Below are 17,202 nucleotides of genomic sequence, written 5' to 3' on the forward strand. Positions count from 1 at the left end.
AATGACTAATGTCACTGCAAAGTAGAATTGGCGACGTAAAAAATAAGCCATAATATGGATTTTTAGGTGGAAAATTGAAAGGGTTATGATTTTTAAAAGGTAAGGAGGAAAAAACGAAAGTGCAAAAACGGAAAAACCCTGAGTCCTTAAGGGGTTAAAGGATTAATCTTATACTGAAATAAGAAAAAGAAAAAAAACTAAAAAATCATACATTTTGTCATGATGGGAGTTGTAGTACCACATAGAAATATCAAGAACGTGGGGCCCATCCCATGTGCCAGGGAACAACACATCTCAACTACTCTCCTCTCTACCCCCTGGCAGGACATGCTGAGACTTCTAGTTCTGTCACCATGTGCTATGACCAGAGTTGCTATACTGGGAGGGGGGGGGAGGTGACAAGTCTTCACGCTCTTCGCCATTACACAGACATGACAACGCAAAAATGACGGCCACAATCCTTCCTCCCTACTCCCACAGACCCCTCTGTGACCTGTATCCTATAAATACCCCCATATCATCCCCAGGACCCCAAACACCGCCGCTTCGAGCTGCCTCACCGCTTTCTTCATGGTGGTCGCCATCTTGGGACTGTACCATTCCCGTCAGGGGGACGTACCTTACTATATACATACACACACACGGGATTCCGAATAATAAAACTGTATGAACACAGCGGCTATAATAATGGAGTAACCAAATGTGAACTTACGGTTAGTGTGAAATCTGTGAGTAATTAGTCGCGGAGGAGCTACACCGGGGCGAGAGAATGGTACGGTCCAAATAACGATCTTTAGACAGGGGAGCGCCACGCGCAGATCGTCCACTAGATGGCGCTGTGTACTGCGGACACTGCCGGTGCACCGGAGAAGGGACCCAAATGAAAATTACAACTCCCAGCATGTTGGACTATAAAGTAGTATATAGTATAGGTCAGTGTTTCCCAACAAGGTGTGCCTCCAGCTGTTGCAAAACTACAACTCCCAGCATGCCCGGACAGCCGTTGGCTGTCCGGGCATGCTGGGAGTTGTATTTTTGCAACAGCTGGAGGCGCACTGGTTGGGAAACATTGGTACAGCATATGGTGCAACATTCCGGGAGATGGAGGATTAGTTGGATAAATACCGGGATTGCATTGCTGGCATTTTTTATGTAAAAATACTGGCAGGGTGGCTAAAATATCGGCTAGGTGTCAACCCTACCAAAAGTGGCAAAGGTGGTTGCGGGAGTCCCTGGCGGGAGTTGTCCAAAAAGATGAAAGAAATGGACGTAGGCAGTAGATGTGTGAAAAACGTTTTTATTCGTCGAAGTGCGGGTAGCACAAAGGCAAACAGGCTTTCACAGGGATCTTTGGAGGCTGGACAACGCGTTTTGAGAGGGGATTTCTCTCTTCGTCAGGTCCCTGACGAAGAGAGGAATCCCCTCTCGAAACGCGTGAAAGCCTCTTTGCCTTTGTGCTACCCGCACTTCGGCGAATAAAAACGGTTTTCACACATCTACTGCCTACATCCATTTCTTTCATCTCCCGCTGCAGCGCCGCTCCCGCAAGTCGGATCTTTTTGGGACAGCCCCTGCCAGGGACTCCCGCAACCACCTCTGCCACGTTCTCGACCGCTGCCTGCAGTACCGACGACCGGCGGCTCCCGGACCGTGCCGCATTCCTCTACAAGCGCTAAACAGAGTTGTGCCTGCCGACAACCAGCACAACCCCACAAGGTAAGCGGCATTTCATATTTTCCTCCATCCACACTATCAGAGCGCCGTCTCTCTGTCTCTTCTCATCCCCCTGCTACAACCTTACCAAAAGGGCATGATGGCAGTTATTAGGTGGCACAGGTTGAAGAATAGGATACACTGGTGGGATGCACCAAAAGCTGTCAGGGCATGATGGGAGATAGCAATGTTCGTTGTTAGACATTTCTGAGCAGTATTTGGCAGAAATATTCCACTCGGAAATCCCGTTGCATCAAATGCCCATTATTTTTAAGAATATTCTGCTATACCATGCACACAGCGGAAACATCTATTGGGGATATTCTGATTCCAGCCTTTGCAGAAAGAATTGACATGTCAAGTCTTTCTGTGTAATCTGCTCGGAAATGCATTGCCGTCAGGGGCGTAGCTATAGAGGTAGCAGTCACACCTGGGCCCTGGTGCCTAAGGGGGCCCCAAAGCACATCTGCCCCATTAGAGACCAGTAAAATTATTGACATATGGGGCCCTGTTGCAGATTTTGCATCAGGGCCCAGAAGCTACAAGCTACGCCTCTGATTGCCGTCTATGGAGACATTGCATTGCCGAACGGTCTGAAAAAAGTCTGCCAGGGTAGACCTTCCCCATGTGAACTTAGCCTAATGCAATAGCATTGATCAGTAATATTAGCTATCCACTTGTACATCCTGCCAGACAACAGACTATACAAGAGGGTCCCTGAAGAGCAGCATGGAGCAGGTGAGGAGACCTCCGGTCACTATTTTCACTTATCGGGCCCCGCGATCTTTAGATCCTGTGATCAGTACTGCTCGCAGCATATAAAGGGTTAATGGCGGACATGAGCGTGATTGCTGATGTCGCTATAAGCAGTGAGGTCTCAGCTGCCCATAGCAGCCAGTACCCCCCCCCTCCCCTTCTAAGAAGCGAGCACAGCTCCTGACCTTGCATCATAGATTGTGCATTGTCTAAGGGGTGTTAAGAAGACTTAGTTAAATGGGCACTGTCCAGTTTATTTTTCTAAAACACCATTTTTTTTTTTTTTTACTTTACTTTTTTTTTTAGACTGTTTTGAGATCCTAAGCAGAGGAAGGGGCATTCCCCTGCAGGCGCGACATCAGCAAAAGCCCTGCTGGAGAAAACTTCTGCCCTTCCCATTCATAGACTCAGGTCCGCACTGTCTGTCTATAGGCGCTACCGGCAGGTTGAGTGGCAAGCCTTGGACACGCCTAAAGGCACGCTATTCCGATGTGATGAGTTGTAAATGCTGTCTGCTGTCGCCCCCTCCGCATCATATGTCATAGTGCGCTGAGGAGCACTGACTGCAGCCTGGCACCCCAGTAGTGGACAGATAAATAGGGAGTTTGTGCTGACAGTGGGATTAGGAAGAAATAAGAAACCAGAAGACCAAGTGAGGAATAGACTTTGGAACGATAACGTCCTTTGAGCCATCTTCAAAAATGAATCGAGCCATCACTTAGTCCTGGGTTATTCATTCAATATGATTGCCATAGAGGATGTTATTACTCAGCTTTCCTGATGTCCTAAACAACACTTTATGTAGTGCCCATGCCTCCCCCCCCCCCTTCCCCACTACAATATGGGTACATTCACACTTAAAGGTGTAGTCCGATGGAAAACTTTTTTTTTTTTAAATCAACTGGTGCCAGAAAGTTAAACAGATTTGTAAATTACTACTATTAAAAAATCTTAATCCTTCCAGTACTTATCAGCGGCCGAATACTACAGAGGAAATTCTTTTCTTTTTGGAACACAGAGCTCTCTGCTGATATCATGACCACAGTGCTCTCTGCTGACATCTCTGTTCATTTTAGGAACTGTCCAGAGTAGCATATGCTTGCTATGGGGATATTATCCTATTCTGGACAGTTCTGAAAATGGACAGAGATGTCAGCAGAGAGCACTGTGCTCATGATGTCAGCAGAGAGATCTGTGTTCCAAAAAGAAAATAATTTCCTCTGTAGTATTCAGCAGCTAATAAGTACAGGAAGGATTAAGATTTTTTTAAATAGAAGTAATATACAAATCTGTTTAACTTCCTGGCACCAGTTGATTTAAAAAAAAAAAAAAGTTTTCCACCGGAGTACCCCTTTAAAAAGTTCAGCAAGGAGCTGAAATTATAAGGAATAGGCGCTTATGTTTGCAGCAATTTGCTTTGCTTGACAAAAAAGACTTCTAGACAAATCCCATTAGTGACTACATTGGTAACTTTACATACATGTGCGAAAAGCAGACAAGAGAACTCAGTCTAACTGTTGTAAAAACAACTCTTAAAGGGACAGTGAGCAATTATTAATCTGCTCTAAAGAGTGTAACATTCCATTCAGTGAATGTATTGTATTTGGATTTGCACAGAATGTTCAGTAAAGTTTTTAGGTTGTTTCTATGTTATCCTTCTTGCACTCCACACTATGGGGACAGCTCACTTGACATAAGATTGGTTTAGTTCACAAGGGAACATCAGGTTATCTATGCCACCCTGCCATGTGACATTCTACATTTCTGAAGATCTACTGCTCCCATCTAGCCTGCCCTGTATTAAAAAAAGGGATCATCCGATGGTGATGGTGTAGATCACTATGAACCGCATGAACCAATCTGGTCTTCACCCCGTGAACTCTACTCTTCATTGATCTACAAAGTATAAATCTTTGGTATCTTGGATGTCTTCCATCACTTTACAGTATCTGGCTCCACATCACGGCTTTGATAAGGCAGTCGCTGCCAGTATATAGCACTAGGAAGGCGCTCATCAATACACAACACATACAGCTGGCGGTTATCTAGCTCTAGATTTAGTATGAAGCTTTGCCAAAATAATTGGAATAAAAACTGCTTTTATAATAAGGTGAAGAGGTTAAAATAAAAACACAGTGCTCAAAATATTAAAAAAAAATCTACATCAAAAGAAAAACAAACAAACAAACATGATTGTAGTACCACCGATGACTACTAGGAGGTCGGACAATTTGGTGGTCTAAAATTCCTGCAGCTATTTATTTGGATGAGGGTTACAGAAAACCATGAATGCGCATAACTAAATTTCTGCAACAAATATGCAGCATATGACCATACCAGCAAAGAGTACAGTGACACTGTGCCGGACGTTTGGCATTTGCCAGAGAACACCAAGATTGGCAAATTCGCCACTGGCGCCCTGTGCTCTTCAAAGATGAAAGCAGGTTCACCATGAGCACATGTGAGAGTCTGGAGACGCCGTGGCGAATGTTCTGCTGCCTGCAACATCCTCCAGCATGACCGGTTTGGCAGTGGGTCAGTAATGGTGTGGGGTGGCATTTCTTTGGGGGGGACACACAGCCCTCCATGTGCTTGCGAGAGGTAGTCTGACTGCCATTAGGCACAAGATGAGATCCACAGACCCCTTGTGAGACCATATGCTGGTGCGTTTGGCCCTGGGTTCCTTCTAATGCAAGACAATGCTAGACCTCATGTGGCTGGAGTGTGTCAGCAGTTCATGCAAGAGGAAGGCATTGATGCTATGGACTGGCCCGCCCATTCCCCAGACCTAAATCTGATTGAGCACATCTGGGGCATCATTTCTCCCTCCATCCACCAATGCCACATTGCACCACAGACTGTCCAGGAGTTGTCGGATGCTTTAGTCCAGGTCTGGAAGGACATCTCTCAGGAGACCATCCCCCACCTCATCAGGAGCATGCCCAGGCATTGTAGGGAGGTCATACGGGCATGTGGAGGCCACACGCACTACTGAGCCTCATTTTGACTTGTTTTAAGGACATTACATGAAAGTTGGATCAGCCTGTAGTGTGGTTTTCCACTTTGATTTTGAGTGTGGCTCCATATCCAGACCTCCATGGGGTTGATACATTTGATTTCCATTGATAATTTGTGTGTGATTTTGTTGTCAGCACATTCAGCTATGTAAAGACGAAAGTATTTCATACGATTAGTTCATTCATTCAGATCTAGGATGTGTTATCTTAGTGTTCCCTTTATTTTTTGAGTAGTGTATATTCTTAGACATCAGGTGTATATAGTGACTATGTTGGGGTAGTTTCATAACAGCATGGAGAGGAGTCATAATAGCATGGGGGAGGAGTCATAATAGCATGGGGAGGAGTCATAATAGCACGGGGAGGTGTCACACAGTGGGGGTTCCTAGTATTAACCAATCCTGGCAGCAGTAGTCTACAAATTACAGCATGAAGCTTCAGAATGAATGTTGATCATCGCCACCTGGAGGCTAGGAGTGTAATTACACAAGGTCTTCTTTCCACACTGACCACAGTCTGCAACCCTAAGGCAAATGTGATGATAACATTATATCAAGAATTTGTTACGTAGAAAAGTTCCCTTCTTTTGGATCACTTGATCACTGAGCAGTCCGTCTGACACTGTAGTACATCAGACACTTTAATTAGTTGTTATCACAGAGAAAATCTCAAGTAAAATGTAGGGGATCCATTCACATGCTTTTTATCCTCCATACAGGATACCGTCCTCATCCTAAGAAGACAGACAGAAAGGAGTTTTGACAAATGGATTGCCCCTTTAAGAAATACCTTAATATTTTCTACAAGGAAGTGAAAGGCATCACCACACTCTGCCATGTTTACGGCTTATATTGTGACCCTGCTCTTATCTGTTACTCTCAGGTTCGCATTTCTTCGCACATGACATTATCACGAAAACAAAAACTTCCCTGTTCTCATAAAATAACAAGGCAGGTGAATTGTGAAATTGTAAACTGGGTAAATAGAGTTGTAAGGTCAGGCTGCGGTTAATGGTGTTTTCGGCAGCAGATAGTGCCTACGCTAGTGTACTGTGCTCTCACAATCATGCTAAATAAAAACATTTTATGCAACAACATTTTCTGGTGAAAAACACTCAGGCCACCAGTTGATACTGTGCCGCCAATTCTACGAGTGAAGGAATTTAGTGTTTAATCTAAAGAGAACGCAGTACCTTAAGCTTTAATTAAAGGGGCAGGCTCCCATAAATAAAAGTATCTTACAGATGTTTTAGTAATGCTTCACTTGGGAGTGTAACCGAGTCAAGGATCTGTAAAATAACCTGTCTCATAAGCCCCTCCCCTGCGTAAGTCCTCTCAGGCCACCAGCAAAGGTGAAATGGGTCACATGGTCTAAGTAATGTTACTGACTTGGCTTGAACCATCAAGTGACATATAACAGGTACACTTTAAGCTCCTTGTTTTGGCAGCCACCACTCCCAGCTTGAAATAAATTTAGAGCAGAGACCAGGCCCCAAAATGAATTCAGATCCCAGAATCCTAAAAAACCAAGCCATCAATCACTGCAAGGAGAAGCGCTGCCCTAATAAGTATACTAGGCTGATAACTATGAGCACAGTGGACTCATTGCCCCTATTACAAACAGCACAAAACCCCATTACCATCACAAGACCCCATTAACAGCACAAGACCCCATTAACAGCACAAGACCCCATTAACAGCACAAGACCCCATTAAATTGAAAATTTTCTCTATAGCATGTCAGATGGAGGTGAAAAGATTGTCCTTTAGACCGGCATCTGGATGGTGTAAGTCAGTAGTCCAGTAGAAAAACATGTGCATCATGAGGTTTTAGTAGCATAATATATTGATGCTGTTACGAAAGCATTAAAAGGATGCATAGCAGTGGAATCTGTCACCAATACACTAAAATGTATCTGTTTAATAGATACTTCACCCATTGGAGGTAATTTATCTATTACATGGATCCCATGTTATTTTATGGCTCACAGATGCCACTGTATGCAAGGAGGTGAAATGTAATCTCAGCAGCCCCTAATATGAGAAGAGATCTGTCTCTATACTATTCTGTCCGTACACAGGGTCGCATATTCTGATGACAGAACCACTTTAAATCATGGCATGGGTTTCTATCAGATGCACTGTCATTGAAAGACTAGACCAGAGGACTCACAGTTAAAGGGGTACTCTGGTGGAAAGCTTTTTTATTTTTTTTTTATTTTTTTACCAACTGGTGCCAGAAAGTTAAACAGATTTGTAAATTACTTCTATTAAAAAAAGTCTTTACCCTTCCAGTACTTCTTAGCAGCTGTATGCTACAGAGAAAATTATTTTCTTTTTGAATTTCTTTTTTGTCTTGTCCACAGTGCTCTCTGCTGACACCTGATGCCCATATCAGGAACTGTCCAGAGCAGGAGAAAATCCCCATAGCAAACCTATGCTGCTCTGGACAGTTCCTGACACAGACAGAGGTGACAGAGAGCACTGTGGACAAGACAAAAAAATAATAATTTCCTCTGTATTATACAGCAGCTAATAAGTACTGAAAGGATTCATATTTTTAAATAGAAGTAATTTACAAATCTGTTTAACTTTCTGTAACCAGTTCATTTAAAAAAAAAAAAAAGTTTTCCACCGGAGTATCCCTTTAAGTAGGCACTGTCAGATTCAAAAACTTGTTATATGTTGTACATCTTGGCAAAACATTAACCTTTCTAATTTACTTAATAAGAAAACTGTATTTCCTTTTTATAGAAATGATGGCTTATAAAGAAGACCACAAGCGGTCCCCCTAACACCCAGAACATAATTCTGTCTGGCTGCAGCAGCATCTTTGTCCCACCTGAAGCACAGGTATGGACAAAATCCAATAGAAGAGAATGGGACTGGCACTCCACTGTGTTCACTCCTGTCCTATCAGACTTCTGTCTGAAAATAGAGAGGAGGGGGTTACAGAGAAGCCTGCAGTGATTAAATGAAGAGACCCATCACAGCAGAATCAGGGAGAAAGCTTAGTCATGCTGAGTAAAGTAAACATCCCCTCAAATGCATACTAACTGAATAATAGATGGAAGGTATTTGTAAGAGGAATATAGGTGCTAGACACATTAAAATTATATATGCATGATCAGGTACTGAGTAACATATTTTTTTTTTTTGTGGGATATGAAAGGTACTCTTTAATGCAATTGAGAAGTTGGCAGCTGTCTGGAGCAGCCATAAAGAGGACACTGTGTGCCCAGGGGCAAAGGAGGAAAGTGGAGAAACTAGACCAGGCGGACAGCACTGACTGAGCTCCACCTCTCAGCATCCTGCAGTTCATGCAGTATCTTGAGTTTCAGGCCTGACAGCAGGAGACACAGGAAGTTTGAATGCAGTTGAAAAACTAGTTATGTGGGCTGGGCGGCCCACTGTGTAAACTACCATGAATCTGGCCATTAGGTCAGATTGCCAGTCTAGGTCTTACCGCAGTTGTAACTGTAGGCCCACACAATTCTCTATGATTATAGTAATGAGTGCAGAGAAGGGGACAGAGAGAAGTGTGCAGCGGTAACAATATGGCCACATAGTTGAGAGAAGTGTGCAGCGGTAACAATATGGCCACATAGTTGAGAGAAGTGTGCAGCGGTAACAATATGGCCACATAGTTGAGAGAAGTGTGCAGCGGTAACAATATGGCCACATAGTTGAGAGAAGTGTGCAGCGGTAACAATATGGCCACATAGTTGAGAGAAGTGTGCAGCGGTAACAATATGGCCACATAGTTGAGAGAAGTGTGCAGCGGTAACAATATGGCCACATAGTTGAGAGAAGTGTGCAGCGGTAACAATATGGCCACATAGTTGAGAGAAGTGTGCAGCGGTAACAATATGGCCACATAGTTGAGAGAAGTGTGCAGCGGTAACAATATGGCCACATAGTTGAGAGAAGTGTGCAGCGGTAACAATATGGCCACATAGTTGAGAGAAGTGTGCAGCGGTAACAATATGGCCACATAGTTGAGAGAAGTGTGCAGCGGTAACAATATGGCCACATAGTTGAGAGAAGTGTGCAGCGGTAACAATATGGCCACATAGTTGAGAGAAGTGTGCAGCGGTAACAATATGGCCACATAGTTGAGAGAAGTGTGCAGCGGTAACAATATGGCCACATAGTTGAGAGAAGTGTGCAGCGGTAACAATATGGCCACATAGTTGAGAGAAGTGTGCAGCGGTAACAATATGGCCACATAGTTGAGAGAAGTGTGCAGCGGTAACAATATGGCCACATAGTTGAGAGAAGTGTGCAGCTGTAACAATATGGCCACATAGTTCTCTGTGATTGGGCAGAGAAATTCCCGAGCGATCTGCCTATTCATTTAAGGGGAAGTCAGCTCTAGTGTAATAATGGGGTACCTGTGGGCTTCACCTGGCTTAGGGGTTTTGTTAAAACTTTAAAGGTTGCAACCACTATATCTAAATTGTTCTCAGTGGACAACCCATTTGTAAGACACTTTTCAGGTCATCCAGATTTTATCACATTTTGTACCTGTGATTTGTCCCATTCACTTCCCAGCAATGAAGAATGGATTGTGCCCAGCAATGACGCACTGACCTCCACTAAATTGGCACACTTACAGTGTCAGTTTGATTAGCCTTGACCGCTGCTACCCAGCTACTGACAGGACAGGGCAATGTCCTCTATAACCCCTTCACTGCTGCAGCATACATACCTGACACTATCAAATAGATGGAACATATTTGCTGAGTCGGATAGGGAAGGACAGTGCCCTTTATCACCCTCCATATACCAAAACACTGAAGATAGGAGGGCAACATCAGAAAACTTCCCTGTACAGTACTATTTCTGTAAAAAGAGACGTTTTGAGAGTTGGTAGACAACAAGTGACCTGCTCTGCTTACTCAGCAAATACCTAGTCCAATATAAAACCTTTGTCCCAAGAGGATTATAGTAAAGCACCCATTACAGAGCCTGGCTATATCTATGCTTTTGGAAAATGGGGTCAACAAGCCCACCTATACCAGAAATCATTAGGTCTCCTGCTTCTTCCAACATCTGTGACTCCAGCTTCACAGATCAATGGTCCCCAACAGCTCAAGTTCCATCAATCCATGGTCCTTCATCACTACATCTCCCTGAGTCTATGATCCCCATGGCTCCAGCTTCAGCAGTCCATGGTCCACAACTTCTTCAGCTCCACCAGCCCTTGGTTCCTCACCACTACAACTCCCCCAGTCAATGATCCCTCACAGTTTGAGCTCCACCAGTCCATGGTTCCCTCATACTTCAGCTCCACCTGTCTATTTTTACCTGCTGATCCAACTATACTAGTTCAGGTCCTTAAAGGGGTACACTTTTTTTCTATTAAAAATTCGTAATCCTTCCAGTACTTATTAGCAGCAGTATACTACTGAGGAAATTCTTTTCTTTTTGGATTTCTTTTCTATCACGACCACAGTGATCTTTGTCCATTTTAGGAACTGCCCAGAGCATATGTTTGCTATGGGGATTTTCTCCTGCTCTGGACAGTTACTGACATAGACAGAGGTGTCAGAAGAGAGCACTGTGGTTGTGACAGAAAAGAAATCCAAAAAGAAAAGAACTTCCTCTGTAGTATACAGCCGCTAAGAAGTACTGAAAGGATTAAGATTTTTTTTAATAAAAGTAATTTACAAATCAATAGTAATGAGTAAAGAAGCACATACGTGCACTCATTGCTCAGCGGAGACGTTGCGTGTCGGGGTCCGGTAACGGGAATCTGGATCACAGCATCAAAGCAGGTGGAATGGCGCTCAGAGGCCTCCGGCCTACTGCTTCATGGTTCCCTTAGGCTAGGTTCAGACTATGGAATCTTCGCAGAAAATTTCTGCCCGGAGATTCCGAGTGCGGCCAGCGCTGACTGAATCAGTTGGCGCTAGGACCGCGCCGACACTGCAGTCTCCAATAGACTGCAATGTGTTCCGTGCGGATTTCCGCCTGAAGAAAGAGCAACGCCTTTCTTCAGGCGGAAATTTCCAAGCGGATTTTCCGTTCACAAATTCCGAAGTGTGAATTTGTGAACGGAAAACCATTCGCTACACTATACATTTTAGCAAGCGGAATTTCCGCCTGCAATTTCAAAGCAAAATTGCAGGCGGAAATTCCGTAGTCTGAACCTAGCCTTACACTCCTGCTCCACTGATCAATGGTCTTGGTCTTTCCAAACTCCAGCTCCACCAGTCCTTCATCCCCTAACACTTCAGCTTCACCAGTCCATGTCTCCCACGTTTCCAGGTCCACCAATCTATGTTTTTTTAACACTCCAACTCCACTGCTCTATGGTCTCCCATTGCCAACGCCACTGTTCCATAGTCCGCACTGCTTAAGCTCCACTAGTTCATGGTCCTCTCTATAACCTAGCTCTACTGGTTCGTGGTCCTATGCCATTCTGTATTTACACTACTTGTTTAAGTGCATATGTAACATGGAACCATTCCTGCCAGTTTTATATGAAGAGGTCATATACTACAAATACACGACTACTGCAGACAGTGATTACATGCAAAGATCATATGTTGGTATGATACATTATCATCTCACCTGTAATGTGTATGAGCACAGACCGGTTGGGGTGGCATTAGAGTAGCAGGGGATTTACAGGATGAGCATGGGCTACGATGGGCTACGTTGTTACGTTCTGACCCAAGCAGCTGCCAGGAAAACCCCTTTAATTTATCCTTGGAATTTCCCTGCAGTTTTCAATCTAAGTTGAATAAATATTAATGGGATCCACCCACCTCATGCAACAGTAACAACTGTTCTTTACAAGATGGTGACAATGGTGAGCAGTAACAATGTATCAAAGAGAACTCATTAACTTAAAGAATTTTGAGAATTTACAGCCAGATTTTATGTCTACATAACAAGCACCCGCTAAATAAGGTTGTCACAGTCCCACACCTTTCCCTAATAGCAGCAATAATATAGTAAGTTTATCATGTTTATCAACTTTGGTTGCCAGCAGTAAGATCTGAATGCCCAAGTGGGCATTTCTTTGGGTTGGATGACATTGTGGTGACCAGTACAGAATAAAGTGTTCTTCTGTATTCCTGCCCACCCTGTGTGACAGATGCGGCTTCAGGGTCCGTTTTGGGTCCGCATTCCTCAGGACTCTATATTTCACAGCATAATGTAATGTTATGCAATGGTTAATGCACTGATATTTTCTATGTACTTGTCACTTTCCAGTGGAATTTTTTTTTTTTTTTATCAACTGGTGCCAGAAAGTTAAACAGATTTGTAAATGACTTTTATTAAAAAATCTTAATCTTTCCAGCACTTATTAGCTTCTGCATACTACAGAGGAAATTATTTTATTTTTGGAACACAGAGCTCTCTGCTGAATCACGAGCACAGTGCTCTCTGCTGACATCTCTGAACTGTCCAGGGTAGGAGAAAATCCCCATAGCAAACATATGCTGCTCTGGACAGTTCCTAAAATGGACAGAGATGTCAGCAGAGAGCATTGTGCTCAGGATATCAGCAGAGAGCTCTGTGTTCCAAAAAGAAAATAATTTCCTCTGTAGCATTCAGCAGCTAATAAGTACTGGAAGGACTTTAAAAAAAAAAAAAAAAAAAAAAGTTTTCCACCAGAGTACCCCTTTAACCCCTTAAGGACCAGACCAATTTTCACTGTAGGACCAGGGCGTTTTTTGCAAATTTTTTGCACGCTTTTACCTTTCATTTTGATTCCGAGACTGTTTTTTCGTGACATATTCTACTTTATGATAGTGGTAAATTTTCGTCGATACTTGCATAATTTCTTGGTGAAAAATTCCAAAATTTGAAGAAAAAAAATAGAAAATCTTGCATTTTTCTAACTTTGAAGCTCTCTGCTTGTAAGGAAAATAGACATTCCAAATAAATTAGAATTTGATTCACAAATACAATATGTCCACCTTATGTTTGCATCATAAAGTTGCCATGTTTTTACTTTTGGAAGACCTCAGAGGGCTGCAAAATTTTCCAAAATTGGAATTTTTCATGGACCAGTTCAGGTTTGAAGTGGATTTGAAGGGCTTTCTTATAAGAAATACCCCATAAATGACCTTATTATAAAAACTGCACCCATCAAAGTATTCAAAATGACATTCAATAAGTGTGTTAACCCTTTAGGTGTTTCACAGGAATAGCAGCAAAGTGAAGGAGAAAACTTACACTTGCATGTTCTAGTAGACCCAGTTTTTGAATTTTTACAAATTTGTAACCTAATTTCTCTCGAGTAAGGAAATACCTCATATGTGTATTTCAAGTGTTTGGCGGGCGCAGTAGAGGGCTCAGAAGGGAAGGAGCGACAATGGGATTTTGGAGAGTCAGTTTTCTGAAATGGTTTTTGGGGGGCATGTCACATTTAGGAAGCCCCTATGGTGCAAGAACAGCAAAAAAAAAAAAACAACATACATACTATTTTGGAAATTACACCCCTCAAGGAACATAACAAGAGGTACAGAGAGCCTTAACACCTCACAGGTGTTTGACGACTTTTTGTTAAAATTGGATGTGTAAATGAAAAAAAAATGTTTTCACTAAAATGCAGTTTTTTCCCCAAATTTTAAATTTTTACAAGGGTTAATAGGAGAAAATTACCCCCAAAATTTGCAACCTCATTTCTTCTAAGTATGGAAATACCCCATGTGTGGACATCAAGTGCTCTGCTGGCGCACTACATGCTCAGAAGAGGAGGAGCGCCATTGAGCTTTTGGAAAGAGAATTTTTTGGAATGGAAGTCAGGGGCCATATGCATTTACAGAACAGTTGACCCCCCCACATGTGACCCCATTTTGGAAACTACACCCCTCACAGAATTGAATAAGGGGTGCAATGAGTATTTGCACCCCAGTGGCATTTGACAGATCTTTGGTACAGTGGGCTGTGCAAATGAAAAATTACATTTTCATTTTCACAGACCACTGTTCAAAATCTATCAGACACCTGTGGGGCATAAATGCCCACTGTACCCCTAATTACATTACATGAAGGTGGGACCCAAAATGGGGTCACATGTGGGGGGGGGGGTCCATTGTTCTGGCACTATGGGAGCTTTGTTCTGGCACTATGGGGGCTTTGTAAACACACATGGCCTTCAATTCCGGACAAATTTTCTCTCCAAAAGCCCAATGGCGCTCCTTCTCTTCTGAGCATTGTAGTGCGCCAGCAGAGCCCTTTACATCCACATATGAGGTATGTTCTTACTCAGAAGAAATGGGTTTACAAATTTATGGGGCTCTTCTACAAGTTAACCCCTGCGCCTGGGTGAAAGTCAAAGCCAAGCAGTAAGCACTAAAGTCTTGGGGATTCAACTCAAGTCATGTCCAGCAAGTCAGTAAGTCAAGTTAGTCCTTCTATTAACTACAGTCCAGCGTTGGTTGGATAGAGCAAGTTAGTCACAGTATCATACCACTACAAGTCCCAGCAAGCTGATAAGCTTCCCAAAGTTCACCCTGCATCTCCTTCATTCTAATCTGAGTTGTAACAGATTGTACCATCTTTCCAACCTCAGTAAAGCCAGTTATCTGTAACCTTGCTTCAGAGTAATTATTAGCCCCGTGCCTGGCACAGGAGAAGCTGGTCTACCTTGGGTGGTGTATAGGTCAACCACGCCCTGGCATCACAAAAAGGTTAATTACACATTACCCTCACCGACACCACAACTTCACTTGGAGGTCTTAGTCCTCCCTCACCTGTTAGTCTACATGTGATTTAACACCTTACATTGTATCTGCTTTCCTATGGAGGAGATCCCTGCTTTCCCTGGAGGAGATCTTATAGCATATCATAGCCTCTAGAGCCGGTATATGTCCTCTAATCTTGTCAATGGCCCCCAGAAATGAAAAATAATTATGAACTTCTTCTGGCACCTTTGCATGTGTTACCTGCAGTTTTTAAAATTAATGTTTTGAAGTGTAGATATAACAAAAACAGGCAGAAGAGAAGAAGATACACAGAAGAGTATATTGTCCCCACTGTAAAAGTAATATATTTCCATCTCTTCAGAGAGCTCAGTGCATTAGCTATTGTCTCTTCCATTCAAACCTGTCACACACACAGATATTGTTATATCATTTTAATAGGTTACTATTCACTAGGGAAAGTGTCTCTGAAAGATACTAGGATCTATCTAATAGAACTATTAAAATACATGTCATATTACAAAACAATTCCTACCACAGTTTATGGAAAGGAGAATAATCAACTTAGAGGAGTCTGGCAAGTGCAGGAGAGTGACCAAAGACAGAAACAGTGGGAATAGTCAATGTACGCAACTTATCTAAGGACATTTTGTAATATTAATATTCCAGGTGGTCAGGGCAAAAGATGGTGCATATGTTGCAGTCACATCTGGGTCCAATTGCTCCTCTTACCCGCAAGGGAACACAGCACTATCAGTGACATGTCAGAGGGTTCCATATTACATACTGTATTTTGCACTGGGACCCCATAGCTTCAGGCTATACATTGATCTACAGGGTGGGCCATTTATATGGATACACCTTAATAAAATGGGAATGGTTGGTGATATTAACTTCCTGTTTGTGGCAGTATATGTGAGGGGGGAAATTTTTCAAGATGGGTGGTGACCATGGCGGCCATTTTGAAGTTGGCCATTTTGAATCCAACTTTTGTTTTTCCAATAGGAAGAGGGTCATGTGACACATCAAACTTATTGGGAATTTCACAAGAAAAACAATGATGTGCTTGGTTTTAACAGTCAAACAAAGAAGCTTTATTGTGGATTCGGAATGTTTGCAATACCACAGCATATAAATAGTTATAGAATGCATAATAAGTATGCCCTCACGGGCATTAAAGTACAACAACATAACAATCAAGTCTGTACCAACATGACATAATTGCATATTAAGTTTGCCTTTACAATATTAACAGTAAAAGATATACAAAGGGCTCTAGAGTCCTGTCACATCATTGGTCAGAGCCAAACCACATTAAATTAAATAAGACAAAACACGACAGGGTACAACAGGACGACACTCCTCCAAACTAATACAAAGCAAAGCGACATTGGGGGACAGTAAGAGGACGAAATCCACGGCTTCCACACTACCTCAAACCTCTCCACAGTATCCTCCCTAATGGCAGATAACTTTTCATTCAACATAATAACATTAAACTTTTTGAAGAACCGGAGATAATGACAGAGTGGGTTGCTTCCATTGCGAAGCGATGTAGATACATGTGGCTAAAAGAATGTGTTGTGCCAATTTAAATACTTTAAAAGGCATTCTTCTAGGTCAATGGCTAAGTAAGCAAATCATAGGTGTGTGACATAACATGGTAAGATATGCGTCATCATCTCCAGAACCTCCTTCCACAGACTCTCAACAACTGGACACCCCCACCAAGTATGGTACATAGTACCCCTTGCTCCACACTGATGAAAGCAATATGGTGATACAGAAGGGTAGATAGCATGTAGTTTCACCGGTACCTTATAAGTTCTATGTAACTCTTTAATGGATGTTTCTGACAAGGAAACTTGTAGGCTACCCTTGCTAACAGATTCGCAACAAGCATGCCATTGCGGTAAAGACAATTCAGAGTGGAGATCCATTTCCCAATCCAACATAAACTTAAGCTTTCTATCTACCGGTTTAGGAGTATTAAGATGAGCATACAATCTAAATAGTATGTCCGGCATACCGGGTGTGTATAGGCAATAG

At 42.7% G+C, this 17,202-nt stretch overlaps 2 protein-coding genes across 5 annotated transcripts in view; one reads left to right on the plus strand and one right to left on the minus strand.

The window, feature by feature from the left end:
* Positions 1 to 17,202, minus strand: part of PFDN4 (prefoldin subunit 4) — a 65,620-nt gene that overhangs the window by 21,441 nt on the left and 26,977 nt on the right. The window contains exon 1 of one of the 3 annotated variants that reach the window (XM_056548686.1): positions 561 to 607. The exons of the other annotated variants lie outside the window; for them this stretch is intronic. Within the exon in view, the coding sequence (XP_056404661.1) occupies positions 561 to 584 (24 nt within the window). The 5' untranslated portion in view covers positions 585 to 607. Of the gene's footprint in view, positions 1 to 560; positions 608 to 17,202 lie in introns of those variants that run through there. 3 annotated transcript variants of the gene reach the window in all.
* LOC130296766 (1,25-dihydroxyvitamin D(3) 24-hydroxylase, mitochondrial) overlaps positions 1,571 to 17,202 on the plus strand; it is a 70,450-nt gene continuing 54,818 nt past the window's right edge. The window contains exons 1-3 of one of the 2 annotated variants that reach the window (XM_056548680.1): positions 1,574 to 1,716; positions 6,205 to 6,368; positions 8,240 to 8,338. The gene's annotated coding sequence lies outside the window, so the exon portion shown is untranslated. Of the gene's footprint in view, positions 1,717 to 6,204; positions 6,369 to 8,239; positions 8,339 to 17,202 lie in introns of both variants that reach the window. The other variant, XM_056548679.1, reaches the window with a different exon arrangement.

The sequence above is a fragment of the Hyla sarda genome, chromosome 12, assembly GCF_029499605.1.
Source record: "Hyla sarda isolate aHylSar1 chromosome 12, aHylSar1.hap1, whole genome shotgun sequence".
Taxonomy (NCBI): domain Eukaryota; kingdom Metazoa; phylum Chordata; class Amphibia; order Anura; family Hylidae; genus Hyla; species Hyla sarda.